General features: G+C 43.5%; 2 protein-coding genes across 3 annotated transcripts; both read right to left on the bottom strand.

Moving 5' to 3' along the window:
• Positions 1 to 247: 247 nt before the first annotated feature.
• Positions 248 to 12,910, bottom strand: LOC115378727 (NACHT, LRR and PYD domains-containing protein 12-like). The gene is made up of 13 exons (XM_030079185.1): positions 12,782 to 12,910; positions 10,481 to 10,564; positions 6,676 to 8,532; positions 5,725 to 5,898; positions 5,053 to 5,226; positions 4,532 to 4,705; positions 3,701 to 3,871; positions 3,179 to 3,349; positions 1,602 to 1,769; positions 1,356 to 1,529; positions 1,105 to 1,278; positions 822 to 997; positions 248 to 714 (listed from the first exon to the last, which is right to left on the bottom strand). The coding sequence occupies exons 2-13, from the start codon at positions 10,543 to 10,545 to the stop codon at positions 710 to 712; spliced, it is 3,483 nt and encodes a 1,160-aa protein (XP_029935045.1). The 5' UTR covers positions 10,546 to 10,564; positions 12,782 to 12,910; the 3' UTR covers positions 248 to 709.
• Positions 12,911 to 16,055: 3,145 nt separating this feature from the next.
• Positions 16,056 to 23,611, bottom strand: LOC115378746 (uncharacterized). Of its 2 annotated transcripts, XR_003930158.1 has the most exons (5): positions 23,372 to 23,611; positions 22,025 to 22,184; positions 17,590 to 17,641; positions 16,495 to 16,602; positions 16,056 to 16,351 (listed from the first exon to the last, which is right to left on the bottom strand). XR_003930158.1 is itself a non-coding variant. In XM_030079219.1 (3 exons), exons 2-3 carry the CDS (start codon positions 22,182 to 22,184, stop codon positions 18,140 to 18,142), a joined length of 744 nt encoding a protein of 247 aa, XP_029935079.1. In that variant the 5' UTR covers positions 23,372 to 23,611; the 3' UTR covers positions 17,710 to 18,139. The 2 variants fall into 2 exon arrangements, 1 of the variants encoding a protein (XP_029935079.1); XM_030079219.1 differs by lacking the exons at positions 16,056 to 16,351; positions 16,495 to 16,602; positions 17,590 to 17,641 and adding an exon at positions 17,710 to 18,723.
• Positions 23,612 to 24,689: the final 1,078 nt, after the last annotated feature.

The raw sequence follows: 24,689 nt of genomic DNA on the forward strand, positions 1-24,689 counted from the left end.
GCATCAATATAAGAAAAAAAAAAAAAAAAGTAGAGCAATACAGCCCACCCACATTACATCCCCAGCATGTTGATCACTGTCAATTAAATTAATTTCTTAAACTGAAAGGAGAGAATCCTGCTTTGACTGAGATCAGAGGTTATTTTATGACGAGCTCATTGTTTTATTACATTGTTAAAATACTGTGTTAACTTTTACCATTATTGTCCCAATGGAAGTTTTATTTGCAGCAAGTATAAAACACCTAACAAAAGAACAGATGACATAAAACATAACAGGGGCTAAAAGCACAGCAATAAATACTGAGGTAAAACAAAATCTGATCCATGAGCATAACCCAGGGGAGTTATCTGTTTCATTTAGCTCTGGACACAAACATCAAGTGAGTTCGCCTTCTGTACTATGATGTGGAAAGAAAGTTTGGTTTATGTTTGTGATACAGCGGTCCAGGCGTCACAATAAAATGTCACCATTTAGAAAATAATAATAACATATACAATTGCTCTATGTTGTAACAACGTCCTGTGGGTTGAACTGAAGTGAAAATAAACTGCTCCTCATGTCGGTCTTCCTGTTGTCCTCAGACAGACGGACCTTTCTGTTGGATGTGTCTGGATGTGAGAAGACACACCAGGGATGAGAAACATCAAGCCGATTCTTCTGTCAACACTTAGATCTGGCAGGGTGTCTGCTGAAATCCAGCTTTACTTCAATCTGTTGGGATGAAAACAACAGCTGTCTGTAGGTCCACTTAATATTGTTTTTCTTTGGTTTGATACTGGATTGAGAGCAAACGATGAAGTTTTTCAACATGGACTGACCTCTGAACATCCACTCTGTAATCTTGACTCTCACAAGAGGACACAGCATCTTCGCTGCTGAGATGTGCATCCTGTCGTTTCCACGCAGGTCCAGCTCTGTCAGGTGGGAGGGGTTGAACTTCAGAGCCGAGGCCAGAGGAGCACAGCTGAACTCTGACAAACTGCAGTTTTTCAATCTGAATTTTTTTTTTTTAAAAGAAAGAAATCAGAAAGCTTTCATCATTTTAACAAACCACTGCTGCTGTTCAAGTAGAGCTTCACAGAGGGCAAAGAGATTCTCTACCTCAGAGTCTTCAGTCTGCAGTTTGGACTCCGCAGTCCAGCAGACAGCAGCCCCGCTCCTGAATCCCGCAGCTCGTAGTTCTCACTCAGGTCCAGCTCTGTCAGATGGGGGTTGGACTTCAGAGCAGAGGCCAGAAAAGCACAGGCTTCATCTGTGATCTTACAATTTTTCAGCCTGCAGAAAAAGAACGATTTTAACATCCAGAACTGCTGTTCAAGTAGAGCTTCACAGAGGGCAAAGAGATTCTCTACCTGAGAGTTTCCAGTCTGCAGTTTGGACTCTCCAGTCCAGCAGACAGCAGCTTCACTCCTGAAACCTGCAGCTGCTGGTTCTGATTCAGTTCCAGCTCAGTCAGATGGGGGTTGGACTTCAGAGCTGAGGCCAGAGAAGCACAGCCTTCATTTGTGATGAAAGTATTTTTCAACCTGCAGAGAAATAATGTTAACAAAGAGTTGCTGCTGTTCAAGTAGAGCTTCACAAAAGGAAAGATTCTCTACCTCAGAGTCTTCAGTCTGCAGCTTGGACTCTCCAACCCATCAGACAGCAGCTTCAGTCCTGGATCCACATAGTTATAACTCAGGTCCAGCTCTGTCAGATGGGGGTTGGACCTCAGAACAGAGGCCAGAGAAGCACAGCTGCCCGTTGACAAGACGCAGTGATCCAGTCTGAATCAAGAAAAAACATGCAACTGTTACATATTCATAGATGGAAAAACTTTGAAACCAATCCATCACTGATGATCGAATCAGAAACATGGAAGTTTAAAAAAACAACAACAACAACAACAACAACAACAGCTGTACATTTAAACACCTTAACCTGAAACAGAGAAGGTCCTGCCTGACTTCGGAGGGAACACTCGACATGATATTTTGTGCAAGACAGCTACATGAGAAGGGTAGAGAAAACAAGAGCCTTTCTTCTAGTGCTCTACGACTGGGGAAAGGCCTTTGACAACGTACCGAGATCTGCCATGTGGAAGTTGTAAAAGACTTTGGCTGTCCTGATCGATTTGTAATACTCATTCAAGTATCTCATCAAAAAACACCTTCCAATCACCAATGGACTGAAACCAGAATGAGGACTTTCTGCAGCACTCCCTGTAGCAGACGGCCATGATCCACGATCCATCAACGACAACCAGTCCAGGAGTGGACATCAGGTATCGCCTCGATGGACAACTTCTCAATTTCAATCTCTCCAGACTGTTCAAAAGACTAAGCAACGTCACCTGGATCACTGAACTGCAGTATGCAGACAACAATGCTTCACAGCTCTGAGAAGATTCAACAAATCGGTTAAGTACTTCAGGAACGCATATGAAGAACGCTTTGGTCTGACCATAAACATCCAGAAAAACAAAGTACACGCCCAAGAACAACCTTTCCAGATTTCAACATCACCATCTGGAACACGCTTCTGAAACAGGTAGATCATTTTCCCTACTTTCAAGGTCTCCTCTTGAGGCAATGCAACTGCAAGAAGGATGTGAGAACAGGATCTGTGCTGCCCATGTTCCTTGTGGAAGACTGTCTCATCACATCTTCACAGTAATGAGTAATACACAGTACCTAACTCCCTACAAAGAAAAACTGGTTGGATGCAGCTCTCACCGTTTTTTTTTAACATCACTTAAGTCCACAAACGAGATTCAGAATGAATGGGAAGTTATCCGACCCAACCCCAGCTGTCGTTTGAACCTCACTCTTGACCCTGCACCATCAGTGATCATCATCAGTTCAGATTGCAGAACATATTCCCTGTGGCGAGAAGCCACAGGGCACACTCCACCTGCAGCAGCAGCTGCAGGTGGAGTGTGATCTGCAGATCTGCTGCGTGCTTCAAGCCCCAGGTCACAGTCTCAGCTCCACTGTTTCTGCCTCCAGTTTGCTGCAAAAGCACAACTCTTGCAAAGTTGTCTGGTGGACAGGAGAGTTGAGGTGAAAATGCTCCACCCTCTGAGTGCTGCCTCTGCCAGTGTGGATCAGCATGTTCACTGTACATATCCTCAAAATGCCACCACAATATTCACACAATAATAATGTAAACACAACTGAATAAAAAGGTGCCTGACCTCAGAGTCTTCAGTCTACAGTTTGGACTCTCCAGTCCTGCACACAGCAGCTTCATTCCTGAATCCTTCAGGTTGTTGTAGCTCAGGTCCAGGTCTGCCAGATGGGGGTTGGACTTCAGAGCCGAGGCCAGAGAAGCACAGCTGCTCTCTGACAACCTGCAGCGTATCAATCTGAATAAAGAAGAAAGCATGCAGCTCTGAAACAGACTGAAACATTCGTGCATGACACCCTGCACTTTATGACAAAATGTTGTTGCTTTAAGAGTAAAGTACATTCAGCAGGGGTTTTGTGGGTGCGGTTCTTTGTCATACTGATGTTCTGAGTGCTCCAGTCCTTAAATACTTTGCCATAGCCAGTGCCCTGTACCATACGGTGGATGGGTTTTACCAGTAAGCTGGTCAGAGTGGATCGGCATAATGGCAGTACATGGAGTCTTCAAAATGAATGCCATCACAGAATTCATTCACCATTAGTCAACATCCAAACAAACACTTCTTTTCTTACTGAAAATGCAGTCTTACGTCAGAGCCTTCAGGCTGCAGTTTGGTCTCTCCAGTCCAGGAGACAGCAGCTCCAGTCCTGAATCCTCCAGCTTGTTCTCACTCAGGTCCAGCTCTGTCAGATGGGGGTTGGACTTCAGAGACGAGGCCAGAGAAGCACAGCAGCTCTCTGTCAAGCCACAGCTTCTCAGCCTGAATAAAGAAGAAATCATGTGAATATAACATAAAATAAAATAAAATGTTCCTCCACAGAAACTACTGCTTGAAACCATCCTGTACTACCCTAGTTAAACCAACTCTGCTATCCCTCAGGCAGAGAGTTTATATGCAACCTTGTTGCTGCTCTGAAAAGTATCTAGTAATCAGATTAAATCACATCGTGCACAGAGCTAGCCTGCCTGATCTCCTCTGGCGGGTCATTCTAGAGTCGTGAGGCCCAAACTCCAAAGGCTTGGTCTCCTCAGGTTTTTAGCCTTGACCCTAAGAACTACTAACAAACCTCTGCCGGAGGATCGCAGGCTGCATTTAGGCATGTGAGGGGTTAGTAAGTCAGTGATTTAAACAGTGGCCAAACCCAAACGTGCTCTAAAAGTCAGCATAGGAATAAGAACATTTCCTCTCTGAAATGACCTGTGATTGGCCTAAAGTCTTCGGTCACAGACGAGTTTCCAAAGCCTGAATAAACAGCCAAGAGGAGGCACAGACGTCTAGTTTTCTCTCAGACCACTTGAATTACAACATGCTGAAATATTATTGTGGCCAAATGACACCAACTTCCTACCCCACCTTAAATAAATGATTCAATATTTTTAACAAAACTGCAAAATTACTAAAGTAAGAGCAGTGCCTGACCCCAGAAATTCCAGTCTGCAGTTTGGACTCTCCAGTCCAGCAAACAGCAGCTTGGCTCCTGAATCCAGAACCTCATTCCGACTCAGGTCCAGCTTTCTCAGATGGGACGGGTCGGACCTCAGAGCTGAGGCCAGGGAAGCACAGCTGCTCTCCGACAACTGGCAGCCCATCAATCTGAATGAAGAATAAAGCATGCAGCTGTTCAATAAAATGAAATGCTCCTTGATGGTAAATCAGTTTAAAGCCATCCAGTCTCGACACAAAGTGTTGCTCTACAGACTGAAGACGGAGTTGGCGAGCTAATGTTGTGAATCATGTCCAACTTGTTGCTCCATACGAGAGCAAAAGCTAAAGTGGAAGCTGTAGAAGGCCATGGCTTAGCACCCATACCGCCTATTGGTCAGACAAAATCGAATAATGCAAAAGATTACATGTAAACAAAATCAAGTGCTGTATGTTAAATAGTACATTATTTTACACTTGCATCTACACAGAATTACAAAAATGAAATGCAGTCTGACCTCAGAGTCTCCAGTCTGCAGTTTGGACTCTCCAGTGCAGCAGACAGCAGCTTCACTCCTGAATCCTGCAGCTCGTAGTTCTCACTCAGGTCCATCTCTGTCAGATGGGGGTGTGACCTCAGAACCGAGGCCAAGGAAGCACAGCTGCTCTCTGACAAGCGGCAACAAGACAACCTAAGGAGAATACAGCATGTAGTTACAACATAAAACTGGACAGAAATGCTCACTGAAACCATCCAGTGTAATATAAACGAGGGATAACTGCTCAGCTGTTGAGCTCTTTTACGGATTCTGACTTTGCACACAGATATTCTGGATCATTTCATTGCAGTTCTTCACTGGAGCCGTTTATATCGGGATAAATCCTTAAAAACTACTTTATCTGCACCCAGAGTGAGAACTGCAATCTGATGCAACTTTCAACAACAAGAAGACCATGAAGGTTATCAAGATGTCTGCTTTGGTCCTCAGCTCAGTCTCTGGAGCTGAGCTTTTCTGAGGTAGATCTCAGGGAGTGCTAAACGGTCTGACTTAAACTGAGGTCCCCACTTTCTCTCAGTCAGCACGAAAGGAGAGATCAGCATCAGGGTTAGGGTCAATGGGCTCCATTACACTAGCAGATTCATTCCTCAAATTGTCACAGTAATATTCATCATATTGATGATGTCTGACCACAGAGTCTCCAGTCTGCAGTGTGGGCTCTTCAGTGCAGCAGACAGCAGCTCCATTCCTGAATCCGGGATGCGGTTGAACATCAGGTCCAAGTTTCTCAGATGGGAGGGGTTGGACTCCAGCGCCGAGGCCACGACTTGATAGTGTGAATCTGTGAGTCCACAACTACAAAGTCTGAAATTACAAATTGTTTATTAATTTTTTTTTTTAAACAAACAGAGAACAAAAGTATAGCATTATACCACTATTGCTATAAATAAATAATGTGGCTACTGTAAAACAAACAAGCTTCAATGGCAGGTCATAAGAAGTTCTGGTAGAACACACGCGTCATGTAGTAACTGTAACAACAACTGTTCTGAATCCACATATCTGTTTGCTGTGCCAAAATTTTCTCTCAAAAAAAATCAAAAAGTCAAAGAAACAAGCAAACAAAAAAAACCCCACTTAAACTGCGAAAAATCTGTAAGTTGGATCATTCCAAAAATTAACATGTTACTTCTGTTGCACGGCTTCCATTTTTTTGGAATAGAGAAGGGAAAAAATAAATGAATTTCGCTGAGTGGGAATGCTTAAAAAACTCATAACACTTGCTGCACATTAGTCATGTTTGGTGTGTGGGGGTAACACCAAAACTGTGGACAGAGTTATGCGCCAAAATTTGGTGGAATATTAATACTAAAATCACACAAGACGATAAGATGTGTTGATGAAGGCAAGAGTAGTCTATCAAGCTCAGAAATCCCCATCCCTTTACCGTAATGCAGCCTTTAAAACTAGGAAAAGACAACTATTCACGATATTATGATGTTACAGTACCCAAAATCTCAGACAATATTTAGTCTTATATCACGAGATTAATATAATATCATTGTATTGCCCAGCCCTAGTGTCAGTTAAGACTGTGGCCCTGCGCTGTTGTGTAACATCTGTATTCACATCAGGACTAACCGAGCCTTCCTGCAGATCCTCACTGCTGGGATCAGTCTCTGTCGTCCCTCCAATGGTGTGTTGCACTTATGCAGCTCAAACTCATCTAGAACCCCCTCTGACATCTGCAGCATGTAGGCCAGAGCTGAGCAGTGGATCGCAGAGAGTTCCTTGCCTGATCTGTTTTCTGACATCAGGAACTCTTGGATGTCCTGATGTACTGAGAGGTCATTCATCTCCATCAAACAGTGGAAGATGTTGATGCTTCTGTTAGGTGATAACTTGTAGGTGTTCATCTCCTTCAGGTTGTTGATGGCTCTCTGGATGTCTTCTGGTCTGCTCTCTGTTTGACCCAGCAGGCCTCCTAAGAGCCTCTGGTTGGACTCCAGTGAGAGGCCATGAAGGAAGCGGACAAAGAGGTCCAGGTGGCCATTTTTTCTCTGCAGGGCACTGAGCATTGCTGCCTTCAGGACGACATCCAGAGATTGTCCATTGCTGGCTCTTCCCAGGAATGTGTTCAGTACCTTCATGTCCCCACTGATGTAGCAGTAGAAGATGTAGACTGCGGCGAGAAACTCCTGAATGCTCAGATGAACAAAGCAGTAGACTCTTCTCTGGAGGAGCACACACTCTGTTTTGAAGATCTCTGTGCACACTCCTGAGTACACCGAGGCCTCTGTGACATCAAGACCACACTCCTCCAGGTCTTCTTGGTAGAACATCAGGTTGCCTCTCTTCAGATGTTCATACGCCAGCCTGCCTAGCTTCAGAAGAACTTCCCTGTCAGTCTCCATCAGCTCCTGCTGACTCCTGTCACACCTCTCATCGTACTTGTGCTTCTTCCTCTGTGTCTGAACCAGCAGGAAGTGTGAGTACATGTCAGTCAGGCTCTTGGGCAGCTCTCCTCTCTGGTCTGTAGTCAACATGTGCTCCAGAACTGTAGCAGTGATCCAGCAGAGGACTGGGATGTGGCACATGATGTGGAGGCTCCTGGACGCCTTGATGTGTGAGATGATTCTGCTGCACAGCTTCTCATCACTGAATCTCCTCCTGAAGTACTCCTCCTTCTGGAGGTCAGTGAACCCTCGCACTTCTGTTACCCTGTCCACACATGTAGGAGGGATCTGATTGGCCGCCGCAGGTCTGGAAGTTATCCAGAGGAGAGCCGAGGGAAGCAGATTCCCCTTGATGAGGTTTGTCAACAGCACGTTTACTGATGTCGTCCGTGTGACATCAGACACGACCTCATTGTTCTGGAAATGCAATAAAAACCTGCTTTCATCCAGGCCGTCAAAGATGAACACCACTTTACAGACGGCGAGCTTCTCTGCTGTGACCGTCTGTAATGTTGGATGGAAAACACGGAGCAGCTGGAGAAGACTGTAGCGCTCATCTTTGATCAAGTTCAGCTCCCGGAACGAAAGCAGAACCACAAGACTGACATGTTGGTTTTCCAAGCCCTCTGCCCAGTCCAGAGTGAACTTCTGCACTGAGAAGGTTTTTCCAATGCCAGCAACGCCCTGCGTCAGAACTACTCTGATGTGTGTGTCTTGGCCAGGTAAGGGTTTAAAGATGTCCTGGCACCTGATTGGAGTGTCATGGAGGGTTATCTTGGGTTTTCCGCCAATCTTCAGAGCAACGTCTTTAACCCTTTCCTTCTGTACCTCTGTGATGTAGAGCTCAGTGTAGATCCTGTTGAGGGGGGTTCCACTTCCTGCTGCAGCAGTTCCTTCTGTCACAAATTCACATCTCGTGCTCAGACTGATCTTATGCTTGTCTAAAACCTCCTGCAGACCGCCGTCCACTGTGCTGGTTTGACTGGGTGTCTGCAGTCTGCAGGACAGCTGCTCCTCCATAGCCTCACTGTGCTTCCTCTTCCTGTAGAAATGAAGGATATTCTTATTAAGTATAAAACAATGTTTTAACGGGAAAAAAAAACAACAACCATGAAACGGTCCTTTCCCCAATGTTGAGGTGGGTTTTGGGTGTATAATCCTGTGGGCGTGTCAAGTGGGTATTGCTAGGAAAGTGACACTAGCAGCCACAGAGCAGGGGTCACAGCAAGAACATGGACCAAACTAGGAAGAAAATAATACAGCAAAGCTAACCACATACAGGTGAGTCAAGGTCAGCTGGACTGTAAAGATGTTTCTCTTCTTGTCCAAGAAGCTTCTACAGCTCTGACAGACTGGTGGGGAGTCCCAGCTGTTTAACCTGTGGGGACGTTCTCCAGGTCACCGATACCACTGGATCATTAGAGGCTGTTTCCTGTTGTGACGACTGTATTCAGTGTTGGTAGATTCACCTGGCTCCAGGAGTGAATAAGGGCCGTTAGGGACACCTGGCTCCAGGAATTAATAAGGGCCGTTAGGGACACCTGGCTCCAGGAGTGAATAAGGGCCGTTAGGGACACCTGGCTCCAGGAGTGAATAAGGGCCGTTAGGGACACCTGGCTCCAGGAGTGAAAGGTTTTTAGGGTCAACTTTCTATCAACGACCTGAATAACGTCCTCGCACAGGTTAAACAGCCTGGAAGTCCCACCAGTCTGTCAGAACTGAAGAAGCCTCTTGGATGAGAAGTAAAACATCTTCGACAATCTATAAAGAAATCCATGTGGAGAACCAGGACCTGGAGGACTGCGAGGATTCATTTGAGAAGTCGTTTTACTAACGTTACATCATGAGATGTTTTGGTTTGTGTTCAGCCTTTCACAAGTATTAAACGCCAGAAAACTGATCCAACATCACTGATCTGACCTTTACAAATATCAGTCTAATCATTATTATTGTTGTTATCCTTTAATTATCTATTTAAAAAAATCACAATCATAATTGAATTGCTTTCTTTGCTAATGTTCCTGGTAATTTTTTGGGCTAATTTGCTTATTGCATGGTTAAATTGTTTTGTCGTGATATTTGAACACTGACAAATTATGATGAGATTCAACCAACTTCAAAAAACTTCTAGTGAATGCTTTGTTGATGATGGTAAAATGTGACAAAACACTGTTGCTGGTGCTTTAAGGCTGAATTATGCTTCCGCGTAGGAAGAGCGTACGGAGGTTGTGCGAAGCTTACGGGGGTTGTGCGACCGCCGCAGAGCCTTGCCGCGCGCCTCCCAAAAATTGTAACTACGCGGACCCTACGCAGCCCCACAAGAGCTGTGATTGGTCCGCCGAAGTACATCATTTCCGGCACTTCGCTGCAACCGGCATCACATCCTGTTGTTGCGCCGGCCGACAGCGCCATTTTTAAAACAACTGTTGTGTCTCGACTCGTCGGTTGTGTTTGAAAACTTTGGAGAGTGCTGGATCTCGCGGAAGAACGCCTGGCGCCTCTCAAGACGTACAGAAGAGCAGCGACCATACGTCACAGGGTCTACGTTGGTGGGAGGAGAATTGCTCAGTGTGTTTCACAGAGGTATGTTGGACACACACGCGCTGCGTAGGAAATGCGAGCTTCGCACAACCCCCGTACGCTCTTCTAACGCTGAAGCATAATTCAGCCTTTAGAGATGGCCTGGCATACACAGTGTATTTTCCAGATGAAGAAGATGTTTGTTCGGCACAGAGCCGAGCAACAATCACACCATCATCATTTTAACAGCTTTTTTTAAAGTGAAAATGAAAGTTATAATGCAAAAACAATCATTGCTACTGAAACTGTGAATTATATCGTAATGTCTGTAAAATTAACACCTGTCTTTCAGCCCTCGCCACCGGACCTGGCTTTGAAAACCAGCCAGTTAGTGCAACTGAGGAGCTCCTTCACATGCAGGACAGGTTCTGAGATGAAACCACATCTCACAGGATAACAGAAGCTCTTACTTTGTGTCTGAAGGTGCAGCTCCTTCCCTGCTTAGAGCTGGACCTGCTGATATCCTCTTCTCCATCCCCTGGATGTCAGGCCGTCTGAGAGGACACACACACACACCCCCACCATTCATTAACCACTTCCATGCTTATTGTTATGTAAATGCAGTGTGACGCATTGTTTTCTGTCTCTGTGGAAATTGGAAAACCTCAGCACGTCTGACATTAACCCCTTGTAGACTCTTGTCACGAATTCACATCAAACCACGTCCGGTCTTAATGCAGCCGAGGTGGTGTGTGAATCCCACTGATGCCTGGGATGTTGATGCATAGCTATTTCACACACACACACACCAAGAATTGTATTGGAAGCACTCTACTGCCAATGATTTAGCATGTGCTTGAAGGCAAAAACACAAACATATTTTTTTTTTTTTAGATAATTGTAAATAAATTCAGGCAGTAAGGGGTTAATACTATGGCTGAAGTTTTGTGTTAGCCAACAAGACTGAATGATGCATCCTTATCTAGATAAATATCAATAAAGTATATCTATCTCCAGAATTTCCCTGGCTGGGATCAATAAAGTATATCTATCTATCTATCTATCTATCTATCTATCTATCTAGATATCTATCTAGATATTCAGGGGGCATTCATATCTCACAAGGCAACAATACAGACAAAATCAAATTTAGGCTTGCGCTACAGGTAAGACCAGTTTGGGATCAATAAAGTAAATCTATCTATCTACAGGGGCGGCCGTCAAAAATCAAAACTCTGTTGGTTACATTGATGTTGTTTCCTTGAATTAGTTCAAGAAAAGTTCGAGCCTCTTCTGCGGTGGATGGAGAGCCGCCTGGTGATCGATCTGCTCTGATCAATAAAACTGTAAGACCCGTATTTGTTTACATCTTTCGCCGCTCCTTAAAGTTTGGACAGTCACTGTTGTGGACACAAGTCTGAACAAACCCAGTCAGCAGAAAACTAGCAGTTTGTTCATACTGCGCAGCGCTGTTAGCTTAGCATAATGACTTGAAGTCTATGGGGTCGTTAGCCTGGCTTCTTCCAGCAAGACTCTGATCCGGTTCGATCCGGATCCAGCAGGTCACAGTGCCGGTGCACAGGCAGACTGTTTACTTTCAAACGCTGTGTGTGTGTGTGTGTGTGTGTGTGTGTGTGTGTGTGTGTGTGTGTGTGTGTGTGTGTGTGTGTGTGCGTTAGCGTTTTTCCACTATAGCACCGTGCCGCGCCGTGCCGTGAAATTCACGGTTCCTCATTCATTCCCTCTCCAGCAGCCCGCTTGGTTCAGGAACCAACCGTGAAAGATCTCAGCCCGGTCTGACATCTGGTGCTGGCCCGGTTAGAACGGGGCTGCGGAGGCGGGCCTAAATATGACCTCCTTCGTGATTGGTCCGTTAGGATGTCAGTTAACCAGGCTGCTACAAACTGACAAGTGACAAGTGTCAACATGAAACCTTCAGCCAGTCGGCTGTTATTTACTAACATTAGTTTGTGGAGAGATTATGGAAGAAACTGATTTGCTTGCTGAGTTTTTTGTTGGGTTTTTCTGTTGTGTAGCCTAGTTTACATTTGTTTACAAATGGAAATGTGACGACTAAGCGCAGATAGCAGAGCATCTGTGAGGATGATGATGATGATGATGGCATCAGGCGGGTCGGCCGCAGCACCGGTCAGAGTCAGGCGAGCCGGTACCGCGCACACCTGGTCACGTCTGCCGGATCTGACAGGTGAGCGGCCGGTGCTGCAGTCAGCCCATAACAAAGCCACTGGCCGGCAATTTATTCAAACAAGATTTTGTCCATATAAAAAAAGTAGCAAAAAGCTAATGTAACAACTGACAGCTCCTCTTGTTACTATGACAACTCCATGGCAACGAGCGCGCCTCTCTAATTCTATGACGCCGACCCGCTGGTACCATAAGCAATGGAAACACTCCAAGGCTCGGCTCTGTATAGTGGAAAAACGCTATGTGTGTGTGTGTGTTCATCACAACACAGTGTAGCATCAAAACACACACACACACACACACACACACACACACACACACACACACACACAGACACACACACACACACACACACACACACAGCCTATTATAAACAGGCTGTGTGACAAAGACAAAGAGCCGATCACATGAATCGATCACAGCCCGTAACCATGACGACGAGGAGTCAAATCCCGGCTGCCCGTTTAACTCACATTACCTGTGTGTGTGCCTGTGTTTTAATCCGGCGTATTAACAACAACAGTGATAATATAAACTGCTCATGTTGTCGTTGTGGCGGTACTCACCCCGCTTCAGTTCTCCCGCTTCTCCTGTAAAACTGACCTCCTTCCGGCCTCCTCCTCCTCCTTCTTCTTCTGTTCTCCTGGCCTGCTTCCTGCCCGGACCGGAACAACTAAACGGCCTCTTCAAAAGAAAAGCCCCGGTGCTGCGTTCATGTCAAATGGTGAAAAGGTAATGAAGTTAAAATTTTGAATAATAACAAGTGACGAAATACATTCTAAACATATTCCACTTTCACAGACTCAAATTTACAATTAAAAAAACTGTTTTCTTTGTATTTAGGAATTGGAACAACAAGTGTGCACAATTCCCTCCTCAAAAACAAACAAACAAACAAACAAAAACTAGCCATAGAAACGAATGTGTGCAGAATTTTAAAGTCTCTGAGTGAGTTTATTGTCACACTAACGTTTTTTATCTTTTTTTTTTTTTGCACTATTTTATTGACTGTTTACTTACAAACGCGACCTACCACATTTTGACATGCTTTGTGTTGTTTTTCTTTTTCCCGAATAAAACAGAAAACAGTTGATAACAAACGCGGTTTGTTGTGTTGTTGTGAATCGGAGCCGTTCTCATCCAAAGAGCCGATCAGAAGGATCGATCACAGCCGCCCGTAACCATGACGACGGGGAGTAGTAGTACTTTATTTCGGTCCATTTAAAAGAAAATATATAATTTACAATCTAGTCCACTAATTATAGTGGTACCGAAAAGGTGTAGGCTGAAGCCAAAGCTTATATTGTCTACCCTTTTACAAAGAAACTATGATATTTAAAAACATAAAAACAATGTCTCTGTTTTAAAACATTGTATCAGTATACTGAAAACGAATTGAAGAAAAAAGTTTGTACATAATAGTAATAATTATAAATAAATCAACATTGGATTGGATTGGATTGGATAAGGGGTCAAACAAACAAATCCCTGCTGCCCGTTTAACTCACATTACCTGTGTGTTTACCTGTGTTTTAATCCGGCGGATTAACAACAACACTACTAATATAAACTGCTTATGTTGTTGTTGTTGTTGTTGTTGTTGTTGTTGTTGTGGCGGTACTCACCCTGCTTCAGTTCTCCCGCTTCTCCTGTAAAACCGACCCAGTTCCGGCCTCCTCCTCCTTCTTCTACTGTTCTCCTCCCCAAGAGAACCTTCCTGCAGTCACGATCTGTGGTACAAGGGCGCCGCCATTTATCCGATCCATGCCGGAAGTCTCAAGCGGAAGTTAGTTAATCCCCGCCCATATCCAATCCACGCCTTTCAAGGAGAACTACCCTGCGTTCCAATACCCATACTACCATACTATTTAGTAGGGAAAAAAAGAATTAGTATGTCCCAATACATACTAAACTACATACTTTGTAAGGGCAGCTGCAGTACATACTAAAAGTAAAAAGTATAAGTATGCGATTTGGAACGCAGGGGTAGTCTCTGTTCCAATTGTTCTCTTTCTGGAATAACCTATTTTCAAACCTGAAAAGGGGGAAAAAAAAAAAAAAAAGGTATCTGCCTTCTAAATATCTTATTATAAATAAAGCTAAGGAAGTGACTTTTAAAATAATTAATGGTTTCTATCCCTGCAAAGTTTTTCTTCAGCGATAGAAAAAGGACATTATAGTGGACCGTTCATTTTGTGAACTGGCTCCTGAGGATCTATGTCATCTCTTTTGCTCCTGTCCCTCCTCCTGTACTTTTTGGCAACATGTGTGTACTTTTATTTCCCAACATATTGACTGTGGTTTTCCCCTCACATATGAGAATGTATTGTTTGGGGTTTTTTTTCTTATACTGCTACCAAAACAAAACAATATTACATCATCAGTCTGATTTTTATTACTTGCAAAATATCACATTCACAAATCCAAATTCTCTAATCACAAACCCTCTTTTTTTTAATTTTTGAAAGTGAACTCAAACAATACATTTCAACAATTGACTTTGCTCAGAATAAGAAGGCCATCAGAACCACAGATCTATGTGTCCAATATAGTATTCTGACACGCTGATGAATTTTTCTGTCTGTACTTTAACCCCCTGCCATTGTCTGTTCCTGTTCGTTTTGTATGTTATTTGTGAATTATTGACTGTTTAAATAAAGAAAGTTTGGAAAGTTAGTTCAGCCAGTTTGTCAGGTTGGGGAACTGTGCTGTCTGAGCCACCTCTTTTTCTTAAGGGAGCTCAGGGCTCCGTTTCCCAAAGCAGGTTTAGTGAAAACTGAGTCTGTTCACCCTGAAATGAGGGAAACTCTGAGTTTTCCGTTTCACAGAGGGAGGTAAGTCAAAGCAGAGAAAGAGGGGTAACTCCAGCCTGTTTCACAGAGGGAGGGAACTGAAGCTCTCGGTCAGTTACTGCAGTAACAGACTCCATGAAACTAACCTGGTCGGGACCAGGTTTTTCTCATGAAACCTCGAGTTTGTCTCTCTTTGCCCTCTTTCAGCCACACACCGTATTTAACTTCCTCATTCATTCAGCAGGCGAGTCTTGGCGTGGCATATTAGTTCTGCCGTGTTATTTTAAAAAAAAAAAAAAAAAAACAGTCAGTAGGCCTTTATTAGAAGTCCATTAGTAGTTAGGTGGCGTCTTTTTTTCATGTCCTTTCGACAGCGATCCCGTGGATGAAGGTGCAGCGTTACTGCACACAGAATTAAAGATTCGTCGGGAGATGGTTATAAGACCGCGCATGAGATTATGCCGAGGTCTTACCTGTTTGAACAATGTTTTTATATTAGTATGTAGATCATCTCAGAGTTCGGGTTAACACTCGGGAGTTTGTTGAACCTGCTTCGGGAAACGGACCGCAGATCTCTTGACATTAAGATGCTGCAGATGTTTCGTCAGTTTGTGCTGCAGACTGCTGGGGAGGAAGGGAAGTTGTTGTAGATTCCTGGTGTATTAATCTGCCTCTGGAGCAAATATCATTCAAACACTGCACAGACACAGCTCCCCACACATTTTGTTCAAAGGCAGAGAAGAGCAGCTTAGCAAAATGACTTCAGTCCCACTGGTCATATTTTCACCCACCAGGGATCTTCAGGGATGAGCGGGGGCATCATGGGCAACACAATGCCCCAGACATTTGTCACTGCAACAGAACAGGTATTTCCTGGGTCTACAAATGTGTTCATGATCAGGTTTAGCTATTAAATGAATGCAACAACTATATTTTCCTATTGTCAGTCTTCTGTTAATGCTATTTTATTTCTGGAATCCAGTAAAACACAATATTACACTATCATACTGGCAATAATAACTTGACTTGGAGTTCTCTTTTTTGTAAACAACGTCTTTATTCACTTCCATACTTAATCAAAAACCAACTGCAAAGCATAAAACAGAACAGACAAACAAATAAATGAACACACAACAATGAAAAGACAATGAACGGGGGTCGCCAGGCTCCCACTGGCCATCATGTTCTCTCGGGGGTAGGTGGTAGGTGGTAGGTGGTAGGTGGTAGGTGGTAGGTGGTAGCAGGTGATGGTGGTGGTGGGGCTTAAAAGAGGCTCCCACTGGCCATCATGCTCTCTGCCTTCAGCCTTGTCAAGCCTTCTTCTTTAAGGATTTTGATCAAAAGCTGAAAAATAGATACATGATCCAATCATACCTTGTGATGCTGTAAAGGGAGCACTCTTTTGTTTTTATGCTTTCCAGAGGAATAAAATTGAACATCCAATAATTTCCTTCCATTTCCCAAGCAAGCTAGATTGACCTTCTTACCTCTGGGAGCATCACATCGAAGACAAAATCCAGCAGCCCTATCTCCCCTCTCTTTATTTTTTCTCCTATGCCTGTGACCTCCTCAATCACCCTCAGGAGCCAAAAGATCTATTGAAAAGAAAAAAAAAAACAAAGTAAACAAATTCAGCTTTTTAATGTTACATCTCTGTGAACACACATACACACGACTGATGGCATTTTCATTTACCCGCTGCTCACTAAACGTCAGCGTCCTGAGCTTTAGATGCTGTTTGAGGTTAACTGAGGTGGAGGGCTTCTGCCAAAGAAACATCCTGTTTGAACGGATGCTTCCTTTAATGAGATCATCAATGGAATCAAAAACAGGAATGAAGGTGTTTGATGTGCTCACAGGTTTACTGGTTATTTATTTTTATATATTCATTTTTTTTTCATTGATTTATTTGTTAATTGGTTATTTCGCCTTCTCTTTTTTTATGTGTATGTGGATACAGGTGTATATATGTGTCTATATGTATATATGTATGTGTCTATATGTATGGGTATACATGTATGTATGAATGTGTGTATGTGTGTATTCATAACTGATTACATATAACTCCAAGATAAGGATGAAAAATATTAGCATTATTATAAGATTAATGTGACAGTAAATAATTGATATAATGTCTGATTAAGGTTTATAACAATTTATAACAATTTATTTGTATATAAATATAAATATGATTGGTAATTAGGATATAATATCAGAACTAGTCCAAATAATGAATTAATGTATGCTTCATATGGAAAAGGGAGCGTAACGATAATAATATATAATTGACTCATGGACGAGGGGTGGGACTAGATAAGTTTTACTTCTTCCCACTCCTTTCCAGATGGGTACAATTAACTCATTATGTGTTGTTTTCATTTTTATGATTATTTATTTTATGCCTGTCCATTACTGTGTGATTACTTTTCTTTTTCTTTGTTTGTTTTTACGTACTTGGAATAAAGCACTACTACTACTATCATCATGTAAGTTGTGAAACCAAAGAGTAAAAGGTGAACATGTAATCATCAGAGAAAGTAAGAGAGACTGTAACTACTGAAAGCAGTCTATTCAAAAGTTACCTTGATCTGTGTCTTGGAAAACACGGCCACAGTCCCTCCTTCATCCATGAGCCTGCAGAGAAAGAGGAAAAAAAATGACCCCGTCTCAGCTGTGGGGTGACTGGCAGAGTGAGCTGCTGCTGCTGAGGTGGTTTTGGTGGCACAGTCTTGAAAAGGTGTTTGTGTGTCTGGAAAAGGTGCCACTTTGCTATGCATATGTTTTTTTTTAGGTTATATGTCACAAAGACTCTCCCTAAAGTGCTGTAATGGTGCAATTTCGGTTCATGGATGGAGAGGCAGATATGATTTTTAGAACCAGTGAGGTCATCGAGGACAGACAAGGGGACACGTGCTGCTTCTGCTTCTCGCTGCCTTCTTTTGCACACTGCTGGTTTAGAGTCGGCAAACAAAGGTTTTCCACCTTTTCCTGGAGGACTTGGTGGTCCAGTCGTTCCTCACCGGCAGCGGTGTCACAATAATCCAGTGAACGGATGTGATGGCACAAGCTGTGAGAGGCCGCTTCGCTGTGCAGGCAGGTGGTGCTGCCGGCAATCCTCCATCTCACATCTGGTCACGTGCTGCCGTCCCGGTGTCTTGCGCTGCACGTGCACTGACACGCCGAAGTTTTTCTAACTGCGTAAAGGCCGTTACTCTGGTCAACTGATTGTGCTGTTATGTCTTTTGCTTTGCCATGTTTTCTCTGAATATGTAAAAACAGATTCCTCTTGTACAGGACGACTGGGCAGTGCGGGCACCTTACGTGGGTTCGTGGCACGTCACCAGTGACTTGGTCCTCTGGAGCGACGGGCTCCTCTGAGGCTGCAGCTGGGGGGGACTGACAGGGATCTGGCTCTGCTGGAGCAGCTGGAGCAGCTGCAGGCCTCTTTGCTGTTTGTGTGTAGGAATGGTCGATACTGACAGCTGACACAGGAGGTGGAAGTGAATATGAATGTTCCACACTCATTGATGATGGAACAGCAGCAGGGTGGGTCTCTGGTGAGGGCGGCTGAGAAGGTTGGGCCATGTCACATTTATTCCTGCAGTCTATCAGATGTGTTGTAATGGCGTCTTTCCGGATCAGTGTGGCTGCACAAAATGGACAATGGAAATGGCCTCCATCTCTGCAGTGCAGATTGCATCTGCAGATGATCTTATCTAAAAAGGAAGAGTAATTTGTCTTAAAAATCATACAGTACCTGAGAAACAAATATTTACTTCACATCCTATAGAGTACATACAGATGTATTTTTCCTTGTTATTTCTATTTAAAAAGTGAAACAACTCCACTGAGTGCTACAAGTCGGGATGTCTTGAAAGTAACTTGCTTTCTGTGATAAGCTTATTATATCCACTGTGGAAGGAAAACACACACTTTGGGCGGCTCAGACTCCCTGACTGATTCAGACGTGCTAAGTGACGGGCCCACCCCGTCGTCTGACCCTGGCCTTTAATCCTGTGGTCGTGCACATGAACACTTTTCACTTCTTTTGTTCCTATTTGGAACCGCCCCCTACCTGATCACTGCCGTACAACACCTTCCCTCACCTTTTGTTCTCTGCCTATTTCCATACCGGCTGTAGTCAGAGTGTAAACGTCTTCCCCTGACATTGCTCTTGGTCTTTGAATAGTCCGTCCCCCTGGATCACCATCACCACCACCACCAGACAATCAACTACAACGACTACAAACCATCCAAAATAAAGCACTGAAACTGGCCCACAGACTCCCGGTCTTCATCTGTAATCACTACATGGACACAATAACAGGCATCCAGACCATAAAACAACGACACAAAGCCTTAGAGCTGAAACACCTCCAGACTGCATCAATTGGATCTTGAGGGGGTTTCTGTTTTTTGTATGGGCTGGGGAAAACAAGTTTCCTGTAAAGGACAAATGAAGCTGAATCTGAATCTGAAACCACGAATGACACACAAACACACAAGCTTGCACGAGACACACACAGTGTTACAACTGGACTTATAGTTCCATTGTCTCTTGCATTATCCAGTGAATTACATAGTTCAGGGCAGCTTGGCTGCTAAGCAGAGGACAGACACAGCAGGAGCCAGATGGACTTTCTCTATCTTGTTATTTAGGTCTGTTGCATTAGATACACACCCAGCCAACACACACACACACACACAGCATCACACATTCTAGAGACAAGGCATGGACAGTGGTTGGCCTGTCCATGTCGGGTAACTGGACAATTATTCTCGGCTGCGTCTAAAAGTCCACTCTCTGTACGGGGCAGGCCCAAGCCCAAGAACATAAACGGGGCTCATTCTGACTGAGATCCTGTGGAGCTCTGTCACACTGAGACCAGCGCTGCCTTGCTTTATATGTGACCAGAATAAATATTGCATCAGAAAATTGAAGACTGACTCCGGTCTGTTCTTGGGCTTTCAACAAAAGAATCGGGAGCTAACAATAGCACCTATATTTACACTACTCCCAAAAAGTTAGGGATATTCGGCTTTCGGGTGAAATTTCAGGATGAAGCTAAAATGCATTCTAACCTTTCCAGGTGAACTTAATGTGACCTTCTGTAAACTTTTGAATGCACATGTCCAACTGTTCAGTGTTTCAGTACTTTTTGCACAAGTTGCTGTTCTCTAACAAGGAGTTTAACGGCAAAATTCACATCAGGTGTTTGATGCTCCAGCTCATCGAGGTCGTATCATTAGGGAACGGCTGCTGGAGACTGGGGCACCTCAGATGGAGTGGCCTGCACTTTCTCAGACCTGAATCCCATAGAAAACCTATGGGATCAGCTGAGTGGCCGTGTAGAGGCTCGGAGCTCTGTACCCCAGAACCTCAATGTCCTGAGGGCCGCCCTTCAAGAAGAGTGGGATGCCATGCCTCAGCAGACAATAAGTCGACTTGTGAACAGCATGAGACGTCGCTGTCAAGCTGTAATTGATGCTCAAGGGCACATGACAAGTTATTGACACTGACATTTTTTGTTGTGGTATATCCACCACTGTTGTTGGCTTTTGTTTCAAGAAATTGTTTGAGATGAGGAAATCACCAGTGCATGCTTCTACTTAAATGCCCTACTTTCATGATATCATATCACTGTAGTGTGAACTTTTTACATTTTCCATAAATTTCACCCAAAAGCCAAATATCCCTAACTTTTTGTGAGTAGCGTATTTTTTTTATTTTTCCTTAACACACAGATGAATCGCTTAGGATACACAAACACATAAACCTGCACCAGACATCTCTCTCTCTCTCTCTGTCTCTCTGTCTCTCTCTCAGAGTCCTGCTCCTCCCACCTCTTGTCGCTCTACCCACACACACCAGGCACAAGATCTCTCGTACTCGTACTTCTCTTGGTCAGCTCAGCACCCCAGATACTCCCTGTGTCGCTCAGTTCCCAGTGTGCCAGCATACTTCAATAAACTCACACCATGGCTCTGTCCCAGTTCAAAGGCTGTAGCTGCCCAGGTCGTATTTGTAGGCTGCTTACGTCACGGTGGAGCGACAAGTGCTGTCCCAGGTCAGTTTCACCGCGCAGGGTCCTGCAGATGCAGCCACAGATGCAGCCTGTTTTTGACTCATTTGCAGGAAACACCTCCACGATGCTTCACGGCCGACATCACAGCCTACTTCCCAGGGTGCCTTTGGGTCCAGGTCAATTTCTGGATCAGCCACCATTGCTGGAATCATGAAGCCTGTTTCAGACCGTCTTCATGTTTACATCATGACGTTTTTATAAGTTTCCATGCCTATAATTACCACCATAGACTCAGTTTAGCTGTTAACGCCTGGAAATGCAAGTTTAGTTAGATGAGCTAGATAGGCATTTTGCATGATGTTTCCATAGCAACCATCAGCGCATCAGGTACGTTACAATGTAGCCATGTGTACAATTACTTTAATTGGGATAGTCTGTTGGAATTTGTGAGGTGTAACAATTATCTTAATTTTCTGCATCTTCACAAAGACAAAATAAAATAAAATACATCAAACTACAGAATCCATGTTGTCCATCTTGAGAGCGTTGAAGCTGCTTATCGTTTTGTTTCATGCACAGGTGTTCACCGACACACCTCCCAAACCTACTTCGGCATTTTACGCTGCATCACTCGAATGCGCTTCGGGAAGCCTCGATAATAATGACGTAGGAATCCTCCGCAGGCCACACCGTCCCAATTCACTAAACCTTTAGCTCCAGTAAACCTGATGTCGGCATGTCGGACGCCTCCTACGTGGCACCGTGGGCTGAGAGCTAGGAGTCATCCAGCCCTTCAGCTGAGACAGAGCCTATGACAGCAAACCTCCAGACTGCACTACAGCGGCTCTTCTTCAACACCACAGAGCTCAGAGGAGAGCAGCCCAGCAGAACACTGGTTAAACTATGACCTCAGACATGCAAAACTACAAGTATCATTCAAAATGACATGTAAAGGCACATCATGTCAAAAAGCTATTTTTCATGAGCCTACCCTGGAAATGCACTGCATTGGCCACGTGGTTCTGCAGGTGCCTGTGGATGACACTCTGGCTTCTGGTGGTCAGTGCGGGGCAGAGAGGGCAGCCGAACCCGGCCGGCGAGGCGGCAGTGCGGCTCAGGCTGCTGCCCTCTGCCAGCACAGAGCGGTGCATCTGGAGGACAAGAGAAGAAGAAATAAATCAATAAATATCATGTGTGCGCGTACCTGTGTGTGTGTGTGTGTGTGTGTGCTAAGGGTAACAGAAGTGTGCACGTGTTGATTCTTTTGAGCGGCTCCTTGAAGTGAACGAGCCAGTTCCCTATTTCTCTGTTTTTTGCTTTAATTCACTCTGTAGAAGAAGTCATAAAGCATGGCACTGCAGCATTATTTCAGAGCTCCTTTTTTATTTTTTTTTCTTTACACTTTATTTTATTGTTTACAGAAAGTAAGCTAAGTCGAGGAGCTGATCTCCTGATTGGGTCAAAGCAGCTCAGGTGTACAACATTAGTATTATTATTGTGAGTTTTCAGTCCAAAATGTTCTTAAAATGTGCACTGATATTGTTCTATTCTAATATTTGAAGTTGTATGAAAGTATTGGATAGTGTTACATATTTTTTATAATCTCCTTGTTTTCTCATTTGATACGCGTTATCGTGAATTTCTAAAGAAAGAGTAAAATTTGCACGACATGTTGCAAAGTTTGTTCTTGTTCTATTTTGCACTAAAAGTAAAAGCTGTTTTACATGGGAATTCATTGGACCCTGCTTAGCTTTTTTAGGTACTGCATGGATAACATTAACTCAAGGTTTATTTACACACACACACACACACACACACACACACACACACACACACACACACACACACACACACATTCAATACAAAGGGTAAATCCAAAACAGTGATCTTATTGTCAAAGCAGAGGGACCCTGTGGAATGTTTATAAATGTCCACACAGACCAAATTAAATTATTATTATTTCAGGATAATTCAAACTCAGATGTCCCACCAATAGAATATATATGGGATGTCTAAGTCTGAATGATTCTGATTGTAATATGAACCCACAGCTTCTTAGCATGCAGTTCAGTCTGATCCCACCCTGTCAGTCTCATGTTTAATGTTCAGGTCTTAACGGGTTAAAATATATAAAAATGAGCCAGTCTGTTGAACGGCTCCCTTCAAACAGCCATAAACACCTCCTCTGGTTCCTCTGGTGAGTTAACCCTGCCCTCAGGAGACAGGACACTCCTGTTCTTTATCACATCTGATCCATAACACCACCTCACCCTCACCCTCACCCTCACCCTCACCCTCACCGGATGATTATTAAAGTCTGTTTCTCTGTTTTTCTCACCGTCTCTCCGCACAGTCCGCTCACCGCTGAATAAGCTCTACATCACACGAAGAAGAAACTTCCGCTTGCATGGATTGGATATATCAGAGCCCGTCTACTAGTTAAAACAGTGTTTTTGGTGTTTTATGGTCATATACAGGTGATGTTCAAAACTTTCCACCGATGGGATTCCCTGCGACATGCAAGAGCACCTTGCTGCAGGGGAGATGGCGGACATGGGCGCCGCCATACATCCACACGTGCAATCCATACCGGAAGTCCATACCGGAAGTTTCTTCTTCTTCTTCTTTGTATTTTATGGCGGGTGGCAACCAATAAAGGTGCATTACCGCCACCTACTGTGTTGGAGTGTGAACCAGAGTCATCTATTCCCACTTAGAAGAAGGAGAAAAAGAAAAATAATAATAATTAAAAAAATAAATAAATAAATAAAATTATATTCTCTTATTTAATCCTGTATCTTTCATGAATTGAATGAGTTTCCCTAATCCAACAGTTAAAGCACTTTTCAATGTTATCTCTTGTATCCCAATCTGCCTAATCTCGTTCTTTAGACTGACTCTCTCTCTAGAATACTTGCTGCAATGAACAATGACGTGTTCTACTGACTCTTCCACTGAGCATACATCACAAAGGCCTGTTGGATGTTTTTTAATCAAGTGAAGTGTTTTATTCAACCCAGTGTGACCTACCCTCAACCTTGTCATGGAAGTTTCTTCTTCGTGTAATTCATGATGAGCTGAGCTCTGATCCACAGTGCACAGAGCTCCTGCTCCCTGCACAGGGAACGGCGGCTTAGGGAACTTCACTTCACTTCACTTTTAAAATTCTTAATGACATATATCCTTCTAATCACTTCTTACATACAAGATTTAACTGGGAAAATAATTCGTGTGGATTTTGTGAGAGAGATATTGAAACTGTGGAACATATTTTCTTTGAATGTGACTATGTTAAGGAATTTTGGTTAAGTTTTTTAAAAGCTGGCTGTTATCTAAACAAATTCATATACACCCTTTACATTGGATATCTGTAAAAGTTGGAGTGCAGTTAAAAGAAAAAAATTTAGACTTCCTGGTAAATAATTTAATAATTCTTGGAAAATATTTTATTCATAGATCTAAATTTCTTAAAGTAAGACCACACATCAATGGATGGGTAAATGATCTCAAATTATTTAAAAAATCTCTGTATTACATGTCTAACAAAAACGCCCGAAGACTCTTCTCTTTAATAGATTTATTTGTCCTGGTAAATTAAGCCTCTCACATCATTAGCTTTCCTGTGCTCTTGTTTTTTTTTTTGTTTTTTTTTTAGT

Source organism: Myripristis murdjan, chromosome 20 (assembly GCF_902150065.1).
Source record: "Myripristis murdjan chromosome 20, fMyrMur1.1, whole genome shotgun sequence".
Lineage (NCBI taxonomy): Eukaryota > Metazoa > Chordata > Actinopteri > Holocentriformes > Holocentridae > Myripristis > Myripristis murdjan.